The following is a 15264-nucleotide window of genomic DNA, read 5'->3' on the forward strand; positions in this document are numbered from 1 at the left end:
GCAAATCTAAGCCTAAGCTAACATAAAGCCTTAACCCTTAAACCTTCAAATCAAGATTGTAATAGGAATATATAAAAGTATGTTTTAGTATGATCTAAATCTCATATAATTTCAGAAAGTCGTACAAATAACTGCGAGTTATATCACACAAGTGGATATTTTGACAACTTGAAAATTATGACTGGTTATTAGTTAATTACTCAGTATTGTTACTATTAGAAATATTAGTAACATGGTTGAAATTGTAAGATTAGGGGAAAGAGATTATATGAAAGGGGTGCCTATTCCAGTAAAAAATAGAATAAACAATTAAAAAATGGCAACAAAAAAAGTGTATATAACATAGAAATATATATATTTCTCTCTTTTTTATATTAATGATGTGTTAATAAATTGCATTGTACATAATTATGCTTTTAAAGAGATAAAGGCAGTTTTACAGTTGAATTTGACCTTATAAGATGTTTAATGCTGATATTTCTCAAACTTTTCAATGATCACATTTATTATAATCCTAAAAAAAGTATGTAAAAACCCTGCCCCATTTTAGCACTGTGCACGTTGTGTTCTGTGTTTCCACAGCATGAAGATCTTATGGATTTATGAATTAACTGCCTGTTTTAAAAACCGGTCAACTGACATTTGTTAAGACACCCGCCCGTTTCAAACATTGCAATGCTCATGATAACTCTCGGTAAGTAAATCCACTTCACCCACGAATTACTCTTCAACAGCGATGCCATAGAAATATACAGTGAACATACCGCCAAAACGGAAGTTCAAACTAAATTCTAAAGATCTTGTTTCTCTGGTACATAAAGTATATAAATCAAATGGCCCTCTTCAGACAAATATAACAACAAAAGTTAAAATGTTTAAAAAAATGTAGTCACACTTTAGATTAGGGTCCCATTCTCACTAGTAATTAGTTATTAACTACAAACTTCTAAATATTGCATAGTTGGATTAAGGGATATAGAATATGATCATGCAGAATAAGGCATTAATATGTGCTTCATACGCATGAATAAACAGCCAATATCCTAGTATTACGCATGATAACTATGCATGAACTAGTTAATAGTGAGAATTGGACCCTAAACTAAAGTATTCCCAAATATTGTATAATCAATAGAGCTGTCAAATCGATTAATCACACGTAACAATGTTTGTGATTATACAATGTGTGTTTATATGTACATACTCTATATTCACACACAGATGCACGCACACACACACACACACACACACAAACATACACCCACACACACACAATATATAATGTGTATATATATGTGTGTCTGTGGTCGCATTAGCAATTCAAGAAAAAAAAAACCTTCACCAAAACCTGGTCAGGTCAAAGTGTCTGAATATTTTTGGTTCCAAATTTTCATAAATTTTACTGATAGTCCACAGTAGAATTTTGGGAATAATTTGGTGTCTGAATAAATTTAGGTTTTAATGTATATATACAGTGTGTGTGTGTGTGTGTGTGTGTGTGACAAGCTTTATTTCCACGTAGGTCTTAATTGTTTCCATCTAAATGTGAAAATTTGCTAATATATCAAGGATGGGTGGGGATCATATAAAATAATATTGGTAACACTTTAGTATGGAGAACACATATTCACTATTAACTATGACTTTTGCCTCAATAAACTCCTAATTTACTAGTTATTAATACTTAGTAAGGTAGTTTATGTAGCATTTAAGTTTAGGTATTGAGGATTAAGGGATGTTGAATAAGGTCATGCAGAATAAATCATTAATATGTGCTTTATAAGTTCTAATAAACAGCCAATATCCTAGTGAAATGCATACTAATAAGCAGCTAGTTAATAGTTAATAACTGAACCTTAAAATAAAGTGTTACCATATTTTAAAAAAAATGATGAAATGAAAGTTACTTGAGTTTGACTGACACATTTAACACGTATTAAAGTTTTACCTAATAGGCATCTGCGATCCAAAAATCGGCTATATCATCCAGAACGCACATTAGAGACACAAATGTCTTCCGCTTTGCACAATGACCCTGCCCGTGGGCTTGATGTTGTTTGGTGACTTAGAGAAGCAGGACTAGTAATTACTCGAGTGATGAGGTGTAATTTCTCCCTGTAGACTGTCACTTCTGGGATCGGTTGTGTAAGGGGGGCCCGTCTGGAGGACACCGCATTTACAGGGTGTGACAAAAAAACCCAGCGGCAATGATGTCACGGCACTCCTTCAGCCCGCTGACTTTTGTAAATACACGCGCGTGCAAACGTACAGCCATCAGCGAGAGCAAACAGCAAGTGAGCCTTTAACAAACAGAGTCCGGATTACAATGACAAAGAGCGCCACACTTCTGGAGGGCGAGGAGAGGTTTGAGGGGGGACGCCCATGGCCAAGTCCTCAAAATGAGTGAGGGGCCCACAAGATGCTCCCATCTGACGTGTCTCCGCATGTGTGCGTGCGCGCGTATATTCTTGCCAAGACCCTTTCAAGCCCCCCCTTCCTCGGGTTCAGAGAAAGCTCATATCTGTTTTGTTCTTCTCTCTAGAGGATAAGGCGCAAGCACAATGTCCGGCGAGTTTTTCATCAGCCGAGCGTGAATTTTGAGGAACAGAGACAGAAGGGCAAGTCATTACAAAAGGTTTGGCGGTTGATCTTGTTGTAGATTTCATTTGAAAGTCTAATTCCGCAACTGCTTTCGGGGAGGTTCGTCACTTCTATATGTGTGAGGGGACAGATTGCGTGGCCGTCGGACGCACTTACAACATTAAACTACATGTTTCTTTCTTCCGTAATCTCCGGCGACACAAGTGAGGAGTTGTCGCTACAAGCGTCTTACTTAATGGAAAACCTGTCTCGGGTGGTCTCGAAGATCCAAAGACTGGGCAATCTGATTTCGAGTGGGTCAAGGCGTCGCTGATCTCTCGTAATGTGCAGAGACAGCTGGCGAAAGAGAAGAACATGACACATAAATAAGTTTTAAAAGGGATCAACTTTGTTACAACCGTCTTGATGAATCAAAACATCAGTGCAAATGAAACAAAAGAAAATCCTTGCGCTTGAATATCCTGTTGTTGAAAGTATAATATTTAATGCTGCACATACTCTTCCACCGAGGGCGTGCGGTCCAGAGCATCAGGAAGTGAATAAAAGTGCATTCTGGGTGTTTGATTTGGGGTTTTATATAAAAAAACATGCCACAATAGGTGTATATTAGAGGGAAAATTAGAGCTAAAGTGGGCGAAATGAAATGACATGTCACACAAAGGTCTGTGTTTTTTAAAGTACACTGCATGTTTGGAGAAAATGTTTGATTGCGTTTATAAAAGTATCACACTGGGTCACACATAATGTCTAAAAGCTTTTTGCATTAGTCCGCCAATTATGTAAGCAAAGTTAAATGCATCTGGAACCTGTTGTTTATGTGCCTTAGTCAATCCTACACGCTCTATGACGAATAACTCTATACTTTAGATAGAAATGCTTACTGTGGCACATTTACCGCAGTACTTTAAAGACTGTTCCAGACCTTGTGAGAGCTCAATTACAGCGCTCTAATCCAGCGTGCTCAAAAAATATATGACGGCAATGTGGACATATTTCGTTTGGCCTATTAGAACCTAATAGTTGATGAAAACTGAGAATTATGTTATTTACTCACCCTCATGATGTTCAAAAACAGTATGACTTTCTTTCTCGTGTGGAACACAAAAGGAGATTCGCACTGCTCTGTTCCATACAGCTGAAGCATATAGTGACCAAGGGCTGTCAAACGGGCTCTAAAAAGAACAAAATTGCATCATAAATGTATTATTTATGACGCATGCGCTGTATTTCATATCACTTGAAGTCATACAATAGCTTGGTGTGAGAAACAGATGAAATTATTCAGTGAAAATCTTTTAATGTCCCCCATAGTCGCCAAATGTAATTGATGCATCTACGTATTCAAGTTTTGTGATTGGCTACTAGACCGGTGAGAACCATGTCCTTATTTATGTCAAACCTACATTGATGCACAAATGTAAGAGAACTATAATGAGCACATTTCAGATTTTCAGTGGATATATTTTTTTTAATTTCTGCCTGTTCCAAACAACAAAACTAGTGTATGGTTATAAAAGTAAACAAATAATGATTCCAAATGAAATGGATGTTAAACTGCATTTGTAAAATTATTCAGACACCAGATTTATTTATTTTACTAGTGGGTGCAGGTCACTATAGTTAATTTATGCAAGTGAGGACAGCAAAAAAAAGGTAAACTGTGACATATTATACCCAAAAATTCTTCATACAGTGACTACCGGTAAAATTGATGATAAATTTGGGACCAAATTTATTCAGACACTTTGACCTGACCATGATTTTTTCTTTAATTGCTAATGCGAGCTTTTACACCACAGACAAACAAAATAAAGCATTTCTTGGTCATCATTGGTTAAGCTAAATTGGCATTGTCTAATTGTGTACTTAAATTTAAAAGCTGACAGCTGATTGGTTGATTGTTACATATTTTTCTATCAAAGTAATCTGACTTTATCAAGATTAATTTGTTCTGACACAGTTTAACTTTTCTTGACTTCTTGTCATGTTTCATTACCATTCTCTAAAAACTATAGTCAATAAACTGTCATAATGTGAGAAAATGTTGGAGGTGTCTGAACACATTTTGGTTTGACTGCATTTGCATATATATATATATATATCGATTTAGAACAAAAAAGCAGCACCTTTGTTTATAAAATTGATAATAACCAGAAATATTTAAAATCATCATATTAAAATGATTTCTGAGGGATCATGTGACACTGAAGACTTCAACTGAAAATTCAGCTTTGCATCACAGGAATAAATTAAAAATCTTAAAATATATTCAAATAAAAAAGTTATTTTAAATTGCAATAATATTTCATAATATTACAGTCTCTATACATTTTTTGTATCAAATAAATGCAGTCTTGATGAGCAGAAGAGTATTCTTTCAAATCCTTACAAAAAATCTTACCAACCACAAATTTTGAACAGTAGTACTACTACTATATGATGCTAGATTTTAAAACCTGAGGAAAAACATTTTAATTAAATTCTAATGCAATATCTGTAATCACATAATACTATTCAAGAGCAGTTTTACAGCCCTAAAAAATACCTCAAAACAGTCCTGTGGCCCTCTGGGGGACCCTGGACCCCAATTTGAAAACCTCTGATCTATAGCCCAGGATTTATGGAGTAATTTACGAATTTTATGAGGCTCTTTTGTCCTTTTGGTACCTCGACAGCTCCAGCCCCCATCCGTTTTGATCGCATGAGCAGCCTGAATATTCTTCAAAATGTGTCCTTTTGAGTTCTATGCAATGCAAGAAAAAAACTTGAGATTTGAAACAACAAGAGGGAGAGTAAATGAGACCATTTTCATTTTGGGTGAACTATAAAAGCCTAAAAAGAAATTTATCACACACAACGCCATTGTCATGACAAACTCCGCTTTGCTCAGGTGCAGCAAATTGTCTTAACAAGGCGCATAATAAGTGGAATGGAGTCCATCTGTGTCCACTGATAGTGTGTCAAATGGTTTAAAAACACCTGTGAGAGAGACTCACCTGTCCATGCCGGCTTTCTCAATCAAAGCATGAGCGTCCTGAGCAAATGCTAATTATAGGATGCCGACCAATACCCAGAGAACAGCTTGATCAGATTAAAATAATTCACAGATCATTGGATATGTGTGAAAATGTCAGTGACACAGACTCCTGCGTTTTGGATTCGAGTTTCGCCTCTTGGAATCTATAAGGTTTCGAAACTATAAGACTCACAAGAGCAACAACCTAAAGTCCTCCAGGGATGTATGCGGCGTGTTGCTGTAGACCTGGTTAACAAGGTGGTCTCCAGCATCGCCTGAAGTGATTATCTATGCCTTCCTAACTAGGTGCCTCCATGGACCTGTGGGCAGAATAGCAGATGTGCACTCATATTTGGGTAACAGAAATCCAGAGTCAGTCTAGATGCAATGCAGTATATCACTCCATTGTGTGACCCATCTGCTCAAAATAACCAATATCACTGAAAATCAAGGAATAGTTCCCCCCAAAAAAGGCCATTATTTATTTACTTATTTACCCTCATGTCGTTCCAAAAATGGATGACTTACTTTCTTCTGTAGAAAACAAAATGACAATTTTTTTTGTTAATAATATACAGGGGTGCACATAACTGGTACACATGCGTGGAAAATAAACAATGCAGAAGACATTTGAGGGAAGCGTTTTTGTGTACCAATATTTTTTGGGAAAGGGACATGTTTACTTACTGGAGTAAGATTCCTCTCCATCTCTCTGGTAAGATATCAATCATGATGAGAAGTGAGTTCATTAATTATTAGTTGTTATGTCTTTCTAGTTGGCATTTTCTAGGGCCCTATGATTTCCGCGATGTAGAAAACACGGACGGAATTGCCTTTATATATATATATATATATATATATATATATATATATATATATATATATATATATATATATATATATATATATATATATATATATATATATATATATATATACCACCTTCATAATATTGTGTTGGTCCCTCTTTTTGCTGCCACAACAGCTCTGTCCCACCGAGACATGGACCCCACTAGACCTCTGAAGGTGTGCTGTGGTATGTGGCACCAAGATGTTAGCAGCAGATCCTGTAAGTCCTGTAAGTTGCGGGGTGGGGCATCCATGGATCGGACTTGTTTGTTCAGCACATCCCACAGGTGCTCGATTGGATTGAGATCTGAAGCATTCCTGAAGCATTTTTGCTTTGTGGCAGGAGCATTATCCTGCTGAAAGAGGCCACAGCCACCAGGGAACACCGTTTCCATGAAAGGCTGTACATGCTTAGGTAGGTGGTACGTGTCAAAGTAACATCCACATGGATGGCAGGACTCAAGGTTTCCCAACAGAACATTGCTCAAAGCATCACACTGCCTCCGCCTGCTTGCATTCTTCCCATAGTGCATCCTGGTGCCATGTGTTCCCTCAGGTAAGCAATGCACACTTACCCGGCCACCCACGTGATGTAAAAGAAAACGTGATTCATCAGACCAGGCCACCTTCTTCCATTGCTCTGTGGTCCAGTTCTGATGCCCACATGCCCACTTCCGGCGATGGACAGGGGTCAGCATGGGCACCCTGACTGATCTGCGGCTATGCAGCCCCATACACAGCAAACTGTGATGCACTGTGTATTCTGATACCTTTCTATCAGAACCAGCATTAACTTCTTGAGCAAATTAAGCTACAGTAGCTCGTCTGTTTGATTTGACCACACGGGCCAGCCTTCGCTCATGCATCAACTTTTGATAGATACTGACCACTACAGACCGGGAACACCCCACAAGAGCTGCAGTTTTGGAGATGCTCTGACCCAGTTGTCTAGCCACCACAATTTGACCCTTGTCTATTTTTCCTGCTTCTAACACATAAATAATTGTAACCAAAGTTAAAATACATTATAATATTTGCAGATTCTTTTTACATTTAAAATTAGTTGTATGTCATATGTTTTAATGCATTATACTTTCTAACGGTGAAAATTAATAGTAAAGTAATATATAACTGTGGTTACAATTATTCATTAAATCATATAATGCATTATAAGGTGATTTGTGAGACATAATTAATGCGTTACAAAAATACTCCATGTATCACCAAAATGTATACTTAACAAATGCACATTTTCACAGTCACACTTTAGATAAGGGTCCAAACTTCTTACTATTAACTATAATGTTTGCCTCAATAAATTCCTAATTACTGCTTATTAGTAGTTAGTAAGGTAGTTAAGTTTAGGTATTGGGTAGGATTAATGAATATTGAATAAGGTCATGCAGAATAAGGCATTAATATTTGCTTTATAAGTACTAATAAACAGCCAATACCCTACTAATATGCTAAGTTGCTAATAAGCAACTAGTTAATAGTGAGAATTTATTTAACCACGTTATACACTATATAATCAGTATTTCTCTCACCCTTTCCCACTGAGTTTATCACAATGCACTATGGGATTGCCTTCTGCCTGAAATAAAATGACATATCATAGAAGGCAGCATGATTTGGCTCCCATCTGTGATGCCCTAAAATGCAGTCTAGGTAGTCAGCTCACTATAGGATTTGGAATAGAGTCAGACAAAGAAGAAAAATGTTATCACATATCAATACCAATATACATGATCTAACAATACATTACCCTATACCAACAGCACCTCCCGCACCTCTTTAAAAAAACAATAAATGAAAAACACAAGTGGAAGCGAGCACAGTGGACGTCAAGGATTATCAAATGTAAATGAGTATACTTTGATGTTGACTGTGTGGGATGGGATAAGATTTTCTTTACTGTGGGATTTTCTTTACTGATTCCTCAACTTTGGAACAGCAGAGGTTAATCTGTCTTAGACATATTGTACAGCATTTTACATGCTCAATATAGCCGTGATATTAAAAACTCTTCTAACAAACTGTGTCTTTCTATCACGTCGAGATTGGTCTTTAATACTGGAGCGCTACAATGCCGTGTTGCGCCCGTGCTATTCAGTGGCATACTTGAGAGTCCAAATAACCCTCTTATTAATGTGGATGACAATGTTTTGATTGCATCCAATATGGCACACTGAATCAGCATGCAAATGCCCTTTGAGCAAAACAAAGACATTGATTATGAGGTAAGTTTCTTCGGCACAAGTAGCCCGCTTGGTGTGATTAATCGGCCTGTGCCATTGATTTCCCTTTGTTTAGATCTTTGCTAACTTTTCAGGAGATACAATTATAATTTGTTCGCTAACAATAAATCCAATCTAGCGTGCTCAAAGAAAACCTTAATAAGGTCTTCCATGTTATTTGTCCTTTCAACAGCCAACTGAATACATCTGAAGAGAGCGGGGAAAAAAGCAGGTCGGTCTCCTGACAGTGTTGATTTGTTTGTTTGAAATACGCTTCGACAGTATTTCCAAACAGAATGGAGCCTAATACAGGAGAACTAGACTGAAAAGATGAACGCAAAGGTGACTGGAGATGTTTGAATCATAATGCCACAAGTTCAGATCCCGAGCCAAAGCACTGGTATATATTTCACCTATTTGTTTAGGCTTGGCATTGTCGCATTTTTGTGGTAACGCAACAAAAGCATCAGATACATCAGAGTTCAGGCGATACAATGTACTATTAGCATTTGCAAGTCAAATGCACGTGTTCCATCAAAGTACTCCATCAAAGAGCATTTGCAACGTTTCTCAGATTTAATACTTTGGAAACTCAACCCCCCCAAAGATACAGAGTCTCTCTGACTTCTCGCATCATCTCTCCAAGACACTGATAATACGATTTCAGTGTTTCTTTTTTTTTTTCTTTTTTTTGCTGTTGAGAAACAAACTGGATTATGAAGAGATCACTACATAAACAGCTTTCTAAAAGGAGCCAGCTATTTTAAAAGAGGCTGAAGGAATGCAAAGAGGGATTTAAATTTTAATTTGAATTTATTCCAGCAAGTGAAAGGTTCTTTTGAGAGGGGATTTCGGCAAAGATGATGGTATTTAAAAGTGATAAACAAGCATCTAAACCTCCAGTAAAATGCAGACATTTCTTCTTCTTTCGAACACAGAGGCGAGATAGGGCTTGCTATGGTCACAGCTGTCAACCCACAACAACATGAAATGTAAACTGAAACATCTTGCACTGATAAGTACTGCATGCGCGCAGCCTTCGACTGGAAAGTTTCTATGCCGAATGTTGAGCGTTACAGGAGGAAACGTGTGGTTCATGTCAGGGTTAATGTCGGTAACTTACAAGCAAAAATTAAACCTAAAAACTATTTTGTTGAGATAAAAATTAAATGTAAATATTAGATGTTGTAGATATCCTGCCTTAATTGCAAATAAGATAAAGTGCTAAAATTGCTAGGTAGAAATTAAAAACTAAAAATGGAAACAAATTAAGCAATTTTAAAACTAATAAAAAAAGAAGAGTGACAAAAGCACAAAGTTACTAAAAAAATATTAAAATGAAAATATAAAAATATTCAAAATATGACCCCACTTAATATTAGGTGGCCTTAAAAAATAAGTACTATGTACTTACTATGTTCAAATTGTATTGCACAACACTTTTGCTGATATTGAGGTGGGATACGGGTAGAGTTAGGGACAGGTGTGGTGTGTGTGGGTCAGTTTAAGGGTAGGGTTAGGTTTAGGGGAAGTGTCAAAAGTGTAATTACAAATGTAACTACAGAAATTAATTACAGACGTAATTACATGCTGGCATTTTTTCAAATGTAAGTACAATGTAAAAATATGTATGTACACAATAAGTGCATTGTATCAAATTATTAATTACAATGTTAGTACATATTAGTTAAGGTCACCTAATATAAAGTGGGTCCCAAAATATTGATAAAACTCTAATAATGAATTAAATACCTTGTTACAAATTACATGTAATTACTGTAATAGTAACAATAAGAAATCTAAATCTAAACCAATCCTTATCCTAACCCATTCAATGTATAATTGCACTATAACATAGATACCTTAAAATAAAATGTAACCAAAAACACTTAAGCGGCACTGGTTAATGTGTGCCATAGGTTAAGCTTGAAAGGTTGTGGATTTTGTGCATCTGAAATTCATAATGAAAAGTCTTCAACATGCATTTGAATGCTTAATAAACAACCTTCTCTTTCACTATGACTAGTCATATTGGCAGATATCAGTAATCCCGAGCACAGAGACCCAAGAAAACACTGTTTCTACTATAAGCAACTCTCTGGCTTTTCGCGCACTGGTCATAAGCAGCATAAATCGTGAGTTTAGTGCGTATGTGACATACATAGAGCACATACCACACAAACAAAGAGTTACATCATGCTGTTGCATGGTTAATCCGATCAAGGCCAGTCTTTATGCTTTTGCTATCTTCAGCAAATGCCGCCAAAAGTGGCAAGTAAACCATTTAACAAGAGTCTAAGAGAATGATTACAGAACCAGGACCGGATACGATTTCACACTGCTGGATGGCTCAATCGCATCTCCCAAACAGGCTTAAAACTGGAGAAACACTATAGGGCATCACTTTTTTCCAGTTTCGCAAATATTCTATTCTAAAGGATGCCGGGCTAGTAACTTTTGAGTTGGCAAACTGGATTGTACACGCTTTGAAGAGCACATCACAACAACAATATGGTAGCCAGTAAAACAAGCTGATCAAGCTGACAAGAAGCCTATTAAAAACAGTAATCGTTAGGTAAGAGAGGGTGCCATTTTGTGATAAGAGGTTCTCAACTGGTTTTGCTTCACAAACCAGATTTGACATTGGACGTGATATTACGACAAACTGCAAAGGCTCAACAACATGCACATTATTTAAAGGAAATGTGTAATTTTTTTAGATACAAATTTAGTAGTTCATAAGTTAGCACATAGCCCTACCTTAACATTATTAGAGCATCCCAACACAGCAGCAATACTGACTTAACCAATGGCAGGCATTGGGGCGGGACTATCTTTTTCCAACCAATGGCAGATGGGATGAGTGTTTGGGTTAAACATACATAATTTTAGCTATTTTATTTGCCGATGCTAGTGGCACAGAAAAGTCACACTTCATCTTTAATATGACATAAAAATAGTAAAATTAATAATTGTATAAAACATACAAATAACACATTTTTTATTATTATTGATTATGTAAAGCACTTTGAATTGCCATTGTGTATGAAATGTGCTATATAAATAAACTTGTCTTGCCTTGCTTTGCCTAATGAAAAAAACAATATGATGTATTTTGTATTTATATATATTTTGTGCGTGTTAAATACCTAGGAGCATGCATATCACTAGGCTGCTTATTAGTACTTACTTATAAAGCACATATTACTCTGCATGAACACATTCTTCATCCCTTAATCCTATATATACTATATAATAATACATATATAAACCTGTGTTAAAAAAAAAAAAAAAAAAAAAAAAAGTGTCCCAGTTTATTACATTCTCAGGAATTATCTTTTCCTGACAGAACAAGGTTTGTCTGGTCTCAGTTCACTTTTTGCCATCCATTCCTGGATTTAGCCAGGCAACTCTCCTGAAAGCACAGAACAATTGGTAATGCAGGGTGATGGCAATGACTGGAGCATTGTCTCAGGGGACAGCCAGTTTCAATAGGCTCGGAAAGGCAATCCAAAAGGTGCAGATGACAATGGCTTTGTTGCTATTTATGCAGAGCAGATAGCCGGGCATTGAATCAGGCCTCCCCAGAGCCACGAGAAAGACCTCTGAGAAACGTACAAACCAGGTGATAGGAGGGACATATGCTGCGGTGGATCCAGACACTTCAGAAGGGAAGCCAAGGCAAAGAAAGTTTGACCAGAAAGTGCAACAGAGAAAAATGAAAGACAAGGAGGATATCTAGGACTTCCTTCTTAAGCCATCTTTCTCAACATAAATGGACAAAATTAGAAATAAGTTACCGTCATATAAACTTATATAAACGCTCAGTTAATATCGGACAAAGATGATACTAAAAATGTACTTACAGTGTTTTTCTGCAAAGCGTTCAAAGCAAAAATGATGACAATATATACAAATATATATGTATATGTGTGTGAGTGTGTGAATTTATATCTGTCAGTCATTCTGTCATTTTGTGAATCTATCTATCTGTCTGTCTGTCTGTCTGTCTGTCTGTCTGTCTGTCTGTCTGTCTGTCTGTCTGTCTGTCTGTCTGTCTGTCTGTCTGTCTGTCTGTCTGTCTGTCTGTCTGTCTGTCTGTCTCTGTATACTGCCATAAGTTAAACAAAACAAAAATATAATAGTCTTGCATGGAGATGTGTGACAAAAAGCAGAAATATAACAATAATTAAAAATAGTTTCTGCATTTTAATTTTCAGACTCTGTACTGTTCAAAATTGTAAAAACTGGTATTGTTTAGAATAAGGTTGATGTTTAGTTCTATTCCAACTCTTAGTCAATTTTAATATTAATTTTTTTGTTTTTTTTTAAATAAGGGCTTAATTTAGAACAGAGAAAAGCTAAGCCTCACCCAAAGAGTCAAGATTAAATCAAAATGCTTCCAGAAAAAATAAATCACTTGCATGTAAAATAAAGTGTATATATATATATATATATATATATATATATATATATATATATATATATATATATATATATATATATAAACACACACATATACTTTAAGACCCTTAACAAGTAAATTATTATTTATGCATCATAACTATGCATTTTGCCATGTGTAACCGTAAGTTTTATTCACTGATGTCATCGATAAACACACACACTCTCATTGTTAGCTTTAGCGAATGCTAAACTACTGACACTTGCCAACATTAACACCACGCTAGCCGACGCTAATACAATACTACTCAGACGAAGGCAAAGTGGTAAACAGCAGTGCTGGATGAATATATGTTTCCTCATAAACGGCTCTAAAATATATCATCAACAGCAAGCACACTCTTATATTCATAACATCCATATTCATCCATTTGGGAATGATAGATTCGCTTGATCCTCTGTTGTCGGTCTTAACGCTGGCAAAAGTGCTCTATAATTATTGCTCTCGGCACCAGGCTGAGACAAATAAAAGTTACATCGCAGCTGCATTAACATGTGAATGCGGCTTACAGAAGCGCGCGCGGTAAACTGCTCCACCTGGCTCGCGACAAACGTCCTTGTCACAAAGTCCACCCACCGCACTGGCTTCCGCTGAAAGGCCTCCTGGGGGACTTCAGTGACCATTCACTATGTTTTCTCTTTTCCCAAGCACCTGTGACTGTTTTTGTGCTTTCCCATTTTTTTCTGCCTTTGTCTCTCTCTCTGCCTCTCTCGTTTTTTTTGTTTTTTTTTTGGCAGGGCCCTATCATTAGGGAAACACTTTCTTTCAAAAGGAATTCTCGCCACTAACAATGCTGTTTGTGTGTTTACCAGGGGAGGCAGGACTCCGAACGCATCCAAAAAACATGTCACGGTCACGCGGACGCAGAGGAAACGCGGGAAAAGGTGGGTTGCACTGGTCACTCCTTGCCTTTCTTGGGCAGGTGCAGTTGGAAAGCCTCGCCTCCTCTGCCGCTTCCGAAGGCTCATCCGGCTTCTCCATGGTCCTGGACCTTGGAGAGCCGCTTTGCCATTTTCCAAAGGAGTTTGGCACAATGGCTTTGTCCCCTCTTTTCATTGTGTTTCTGTAAAACACATTTGCAGCATGACTCTCCAGGTTTATCCCTCTTGTGAGCCATCTACCCCTTTTCTCTTTCTGCTTCCACTAAACCTACGCTCATCTCGCCAACCTAGAGTAACGGAGAATTACGCGATTGCGCGCATAGTTTGTTTCTTTTTTCTTCGCCGTGGCTATTCGTCATAGAGTGCTTTCCCACTTATACACCATCTCGATTGACACTCGGCTAACTGCTAGCTGAATGCAGCTTGCCAGAATTTGGCCGCGAACGAAAAACGAGGACGGAAAAGGGGGGGGAGCGGGATAACTAAATATGCAGATTAAAAAGTAAACATTCTCCAAGAGAGGGGAAAAACAACCACATTTTCATATTTAATCCAACTTAGCAGAAACAAAAATAACACATTATGCCCTAATTGGGTGCCGTGTAGTCCACAAATACTATTACAAGGCCGATCAGGATTAGCTCTGCTACATACCTAGTTATCTATTTCGGAGTGCCAAGACTGCAAGCAGTGGGCAACTAAATTTCAAAAGCTGGCAAATCCAGTTGTCTCCTAAATACAGAAAGTACTTAAATCCGCAGCTAACACAAGAGAAAGAGGGATAAAGGGTACTCTGCATATCACCAAAAAGCTTGTGCACTTTGCAGAATCACTGGCTAGGTTAAACAAATATGCTAAGCAGACATCAAAACAATCCTTTGATCTGCAGCCTAGTTTCCGGAGCAGCGGCTGGGCTCCTGTTGTAAATAACTTGTATAAATCTGTACCGTTTGCCTTCAGGTAATTTCACCAAAGTGCCAGGAATTCGTAAGGAAGCACTTCAGATCAGATAAAAGGCGTATCAATTATTCAGCAGCAGTGAGTGAGCGTTCGGAGCTCGTACTACACGTTCGTGCGTGGCTAATGATCAAGTTATTAGCGTCTGCGAAGGGTAAAAACACGGCGGCTTACGTACCTCCAGCCCGGGCTGGTCCGGTGGCAGTGAAACGCATTGTCGAGCGTCATACAAAAGAGGCTTAAGGAATCTGAATGCAG

General features: G+C 37.4%; 1 protein-coding gene across 1 annotated transcript in view; it reads right to left on the reverse strand.

Moving 5' to 3' along the window:
• The window catches only part of st18 (ST18 C2H2C-type zinc finger transcription factor), a 70828-nt gene extending 55564 nt beyond the window's left edge, over positions 1-15264 (reverse strand). The window contains exon 1 of the mRNA XM_067435288.1: positions 15185-15264. Coding sequence (XP_067291389.1) covers positions 15185-15221 — 37 coding nt within the window. The 5' untranslated portion in view covers positions 15222-15264. The remainder of the gene's footprint in view (positions 1-15184) is intronic.

Source organism: Pseudorasbora parva, chromosome 24 (assembly GCF_024679245.1).
Source record: "Pseudorasbora parva isolate DD20220531a chromosome 24, ASM2467924v1, whole genome shotgun sequence".
Classification (NCBI taxonomy): domain Eukaryota; kingdom Metazoa; phylum Chordata; class Actinopteri; order Cypriniformes; family Gobionidae; genus Pseudorasbora; species Pseudorasbora parva.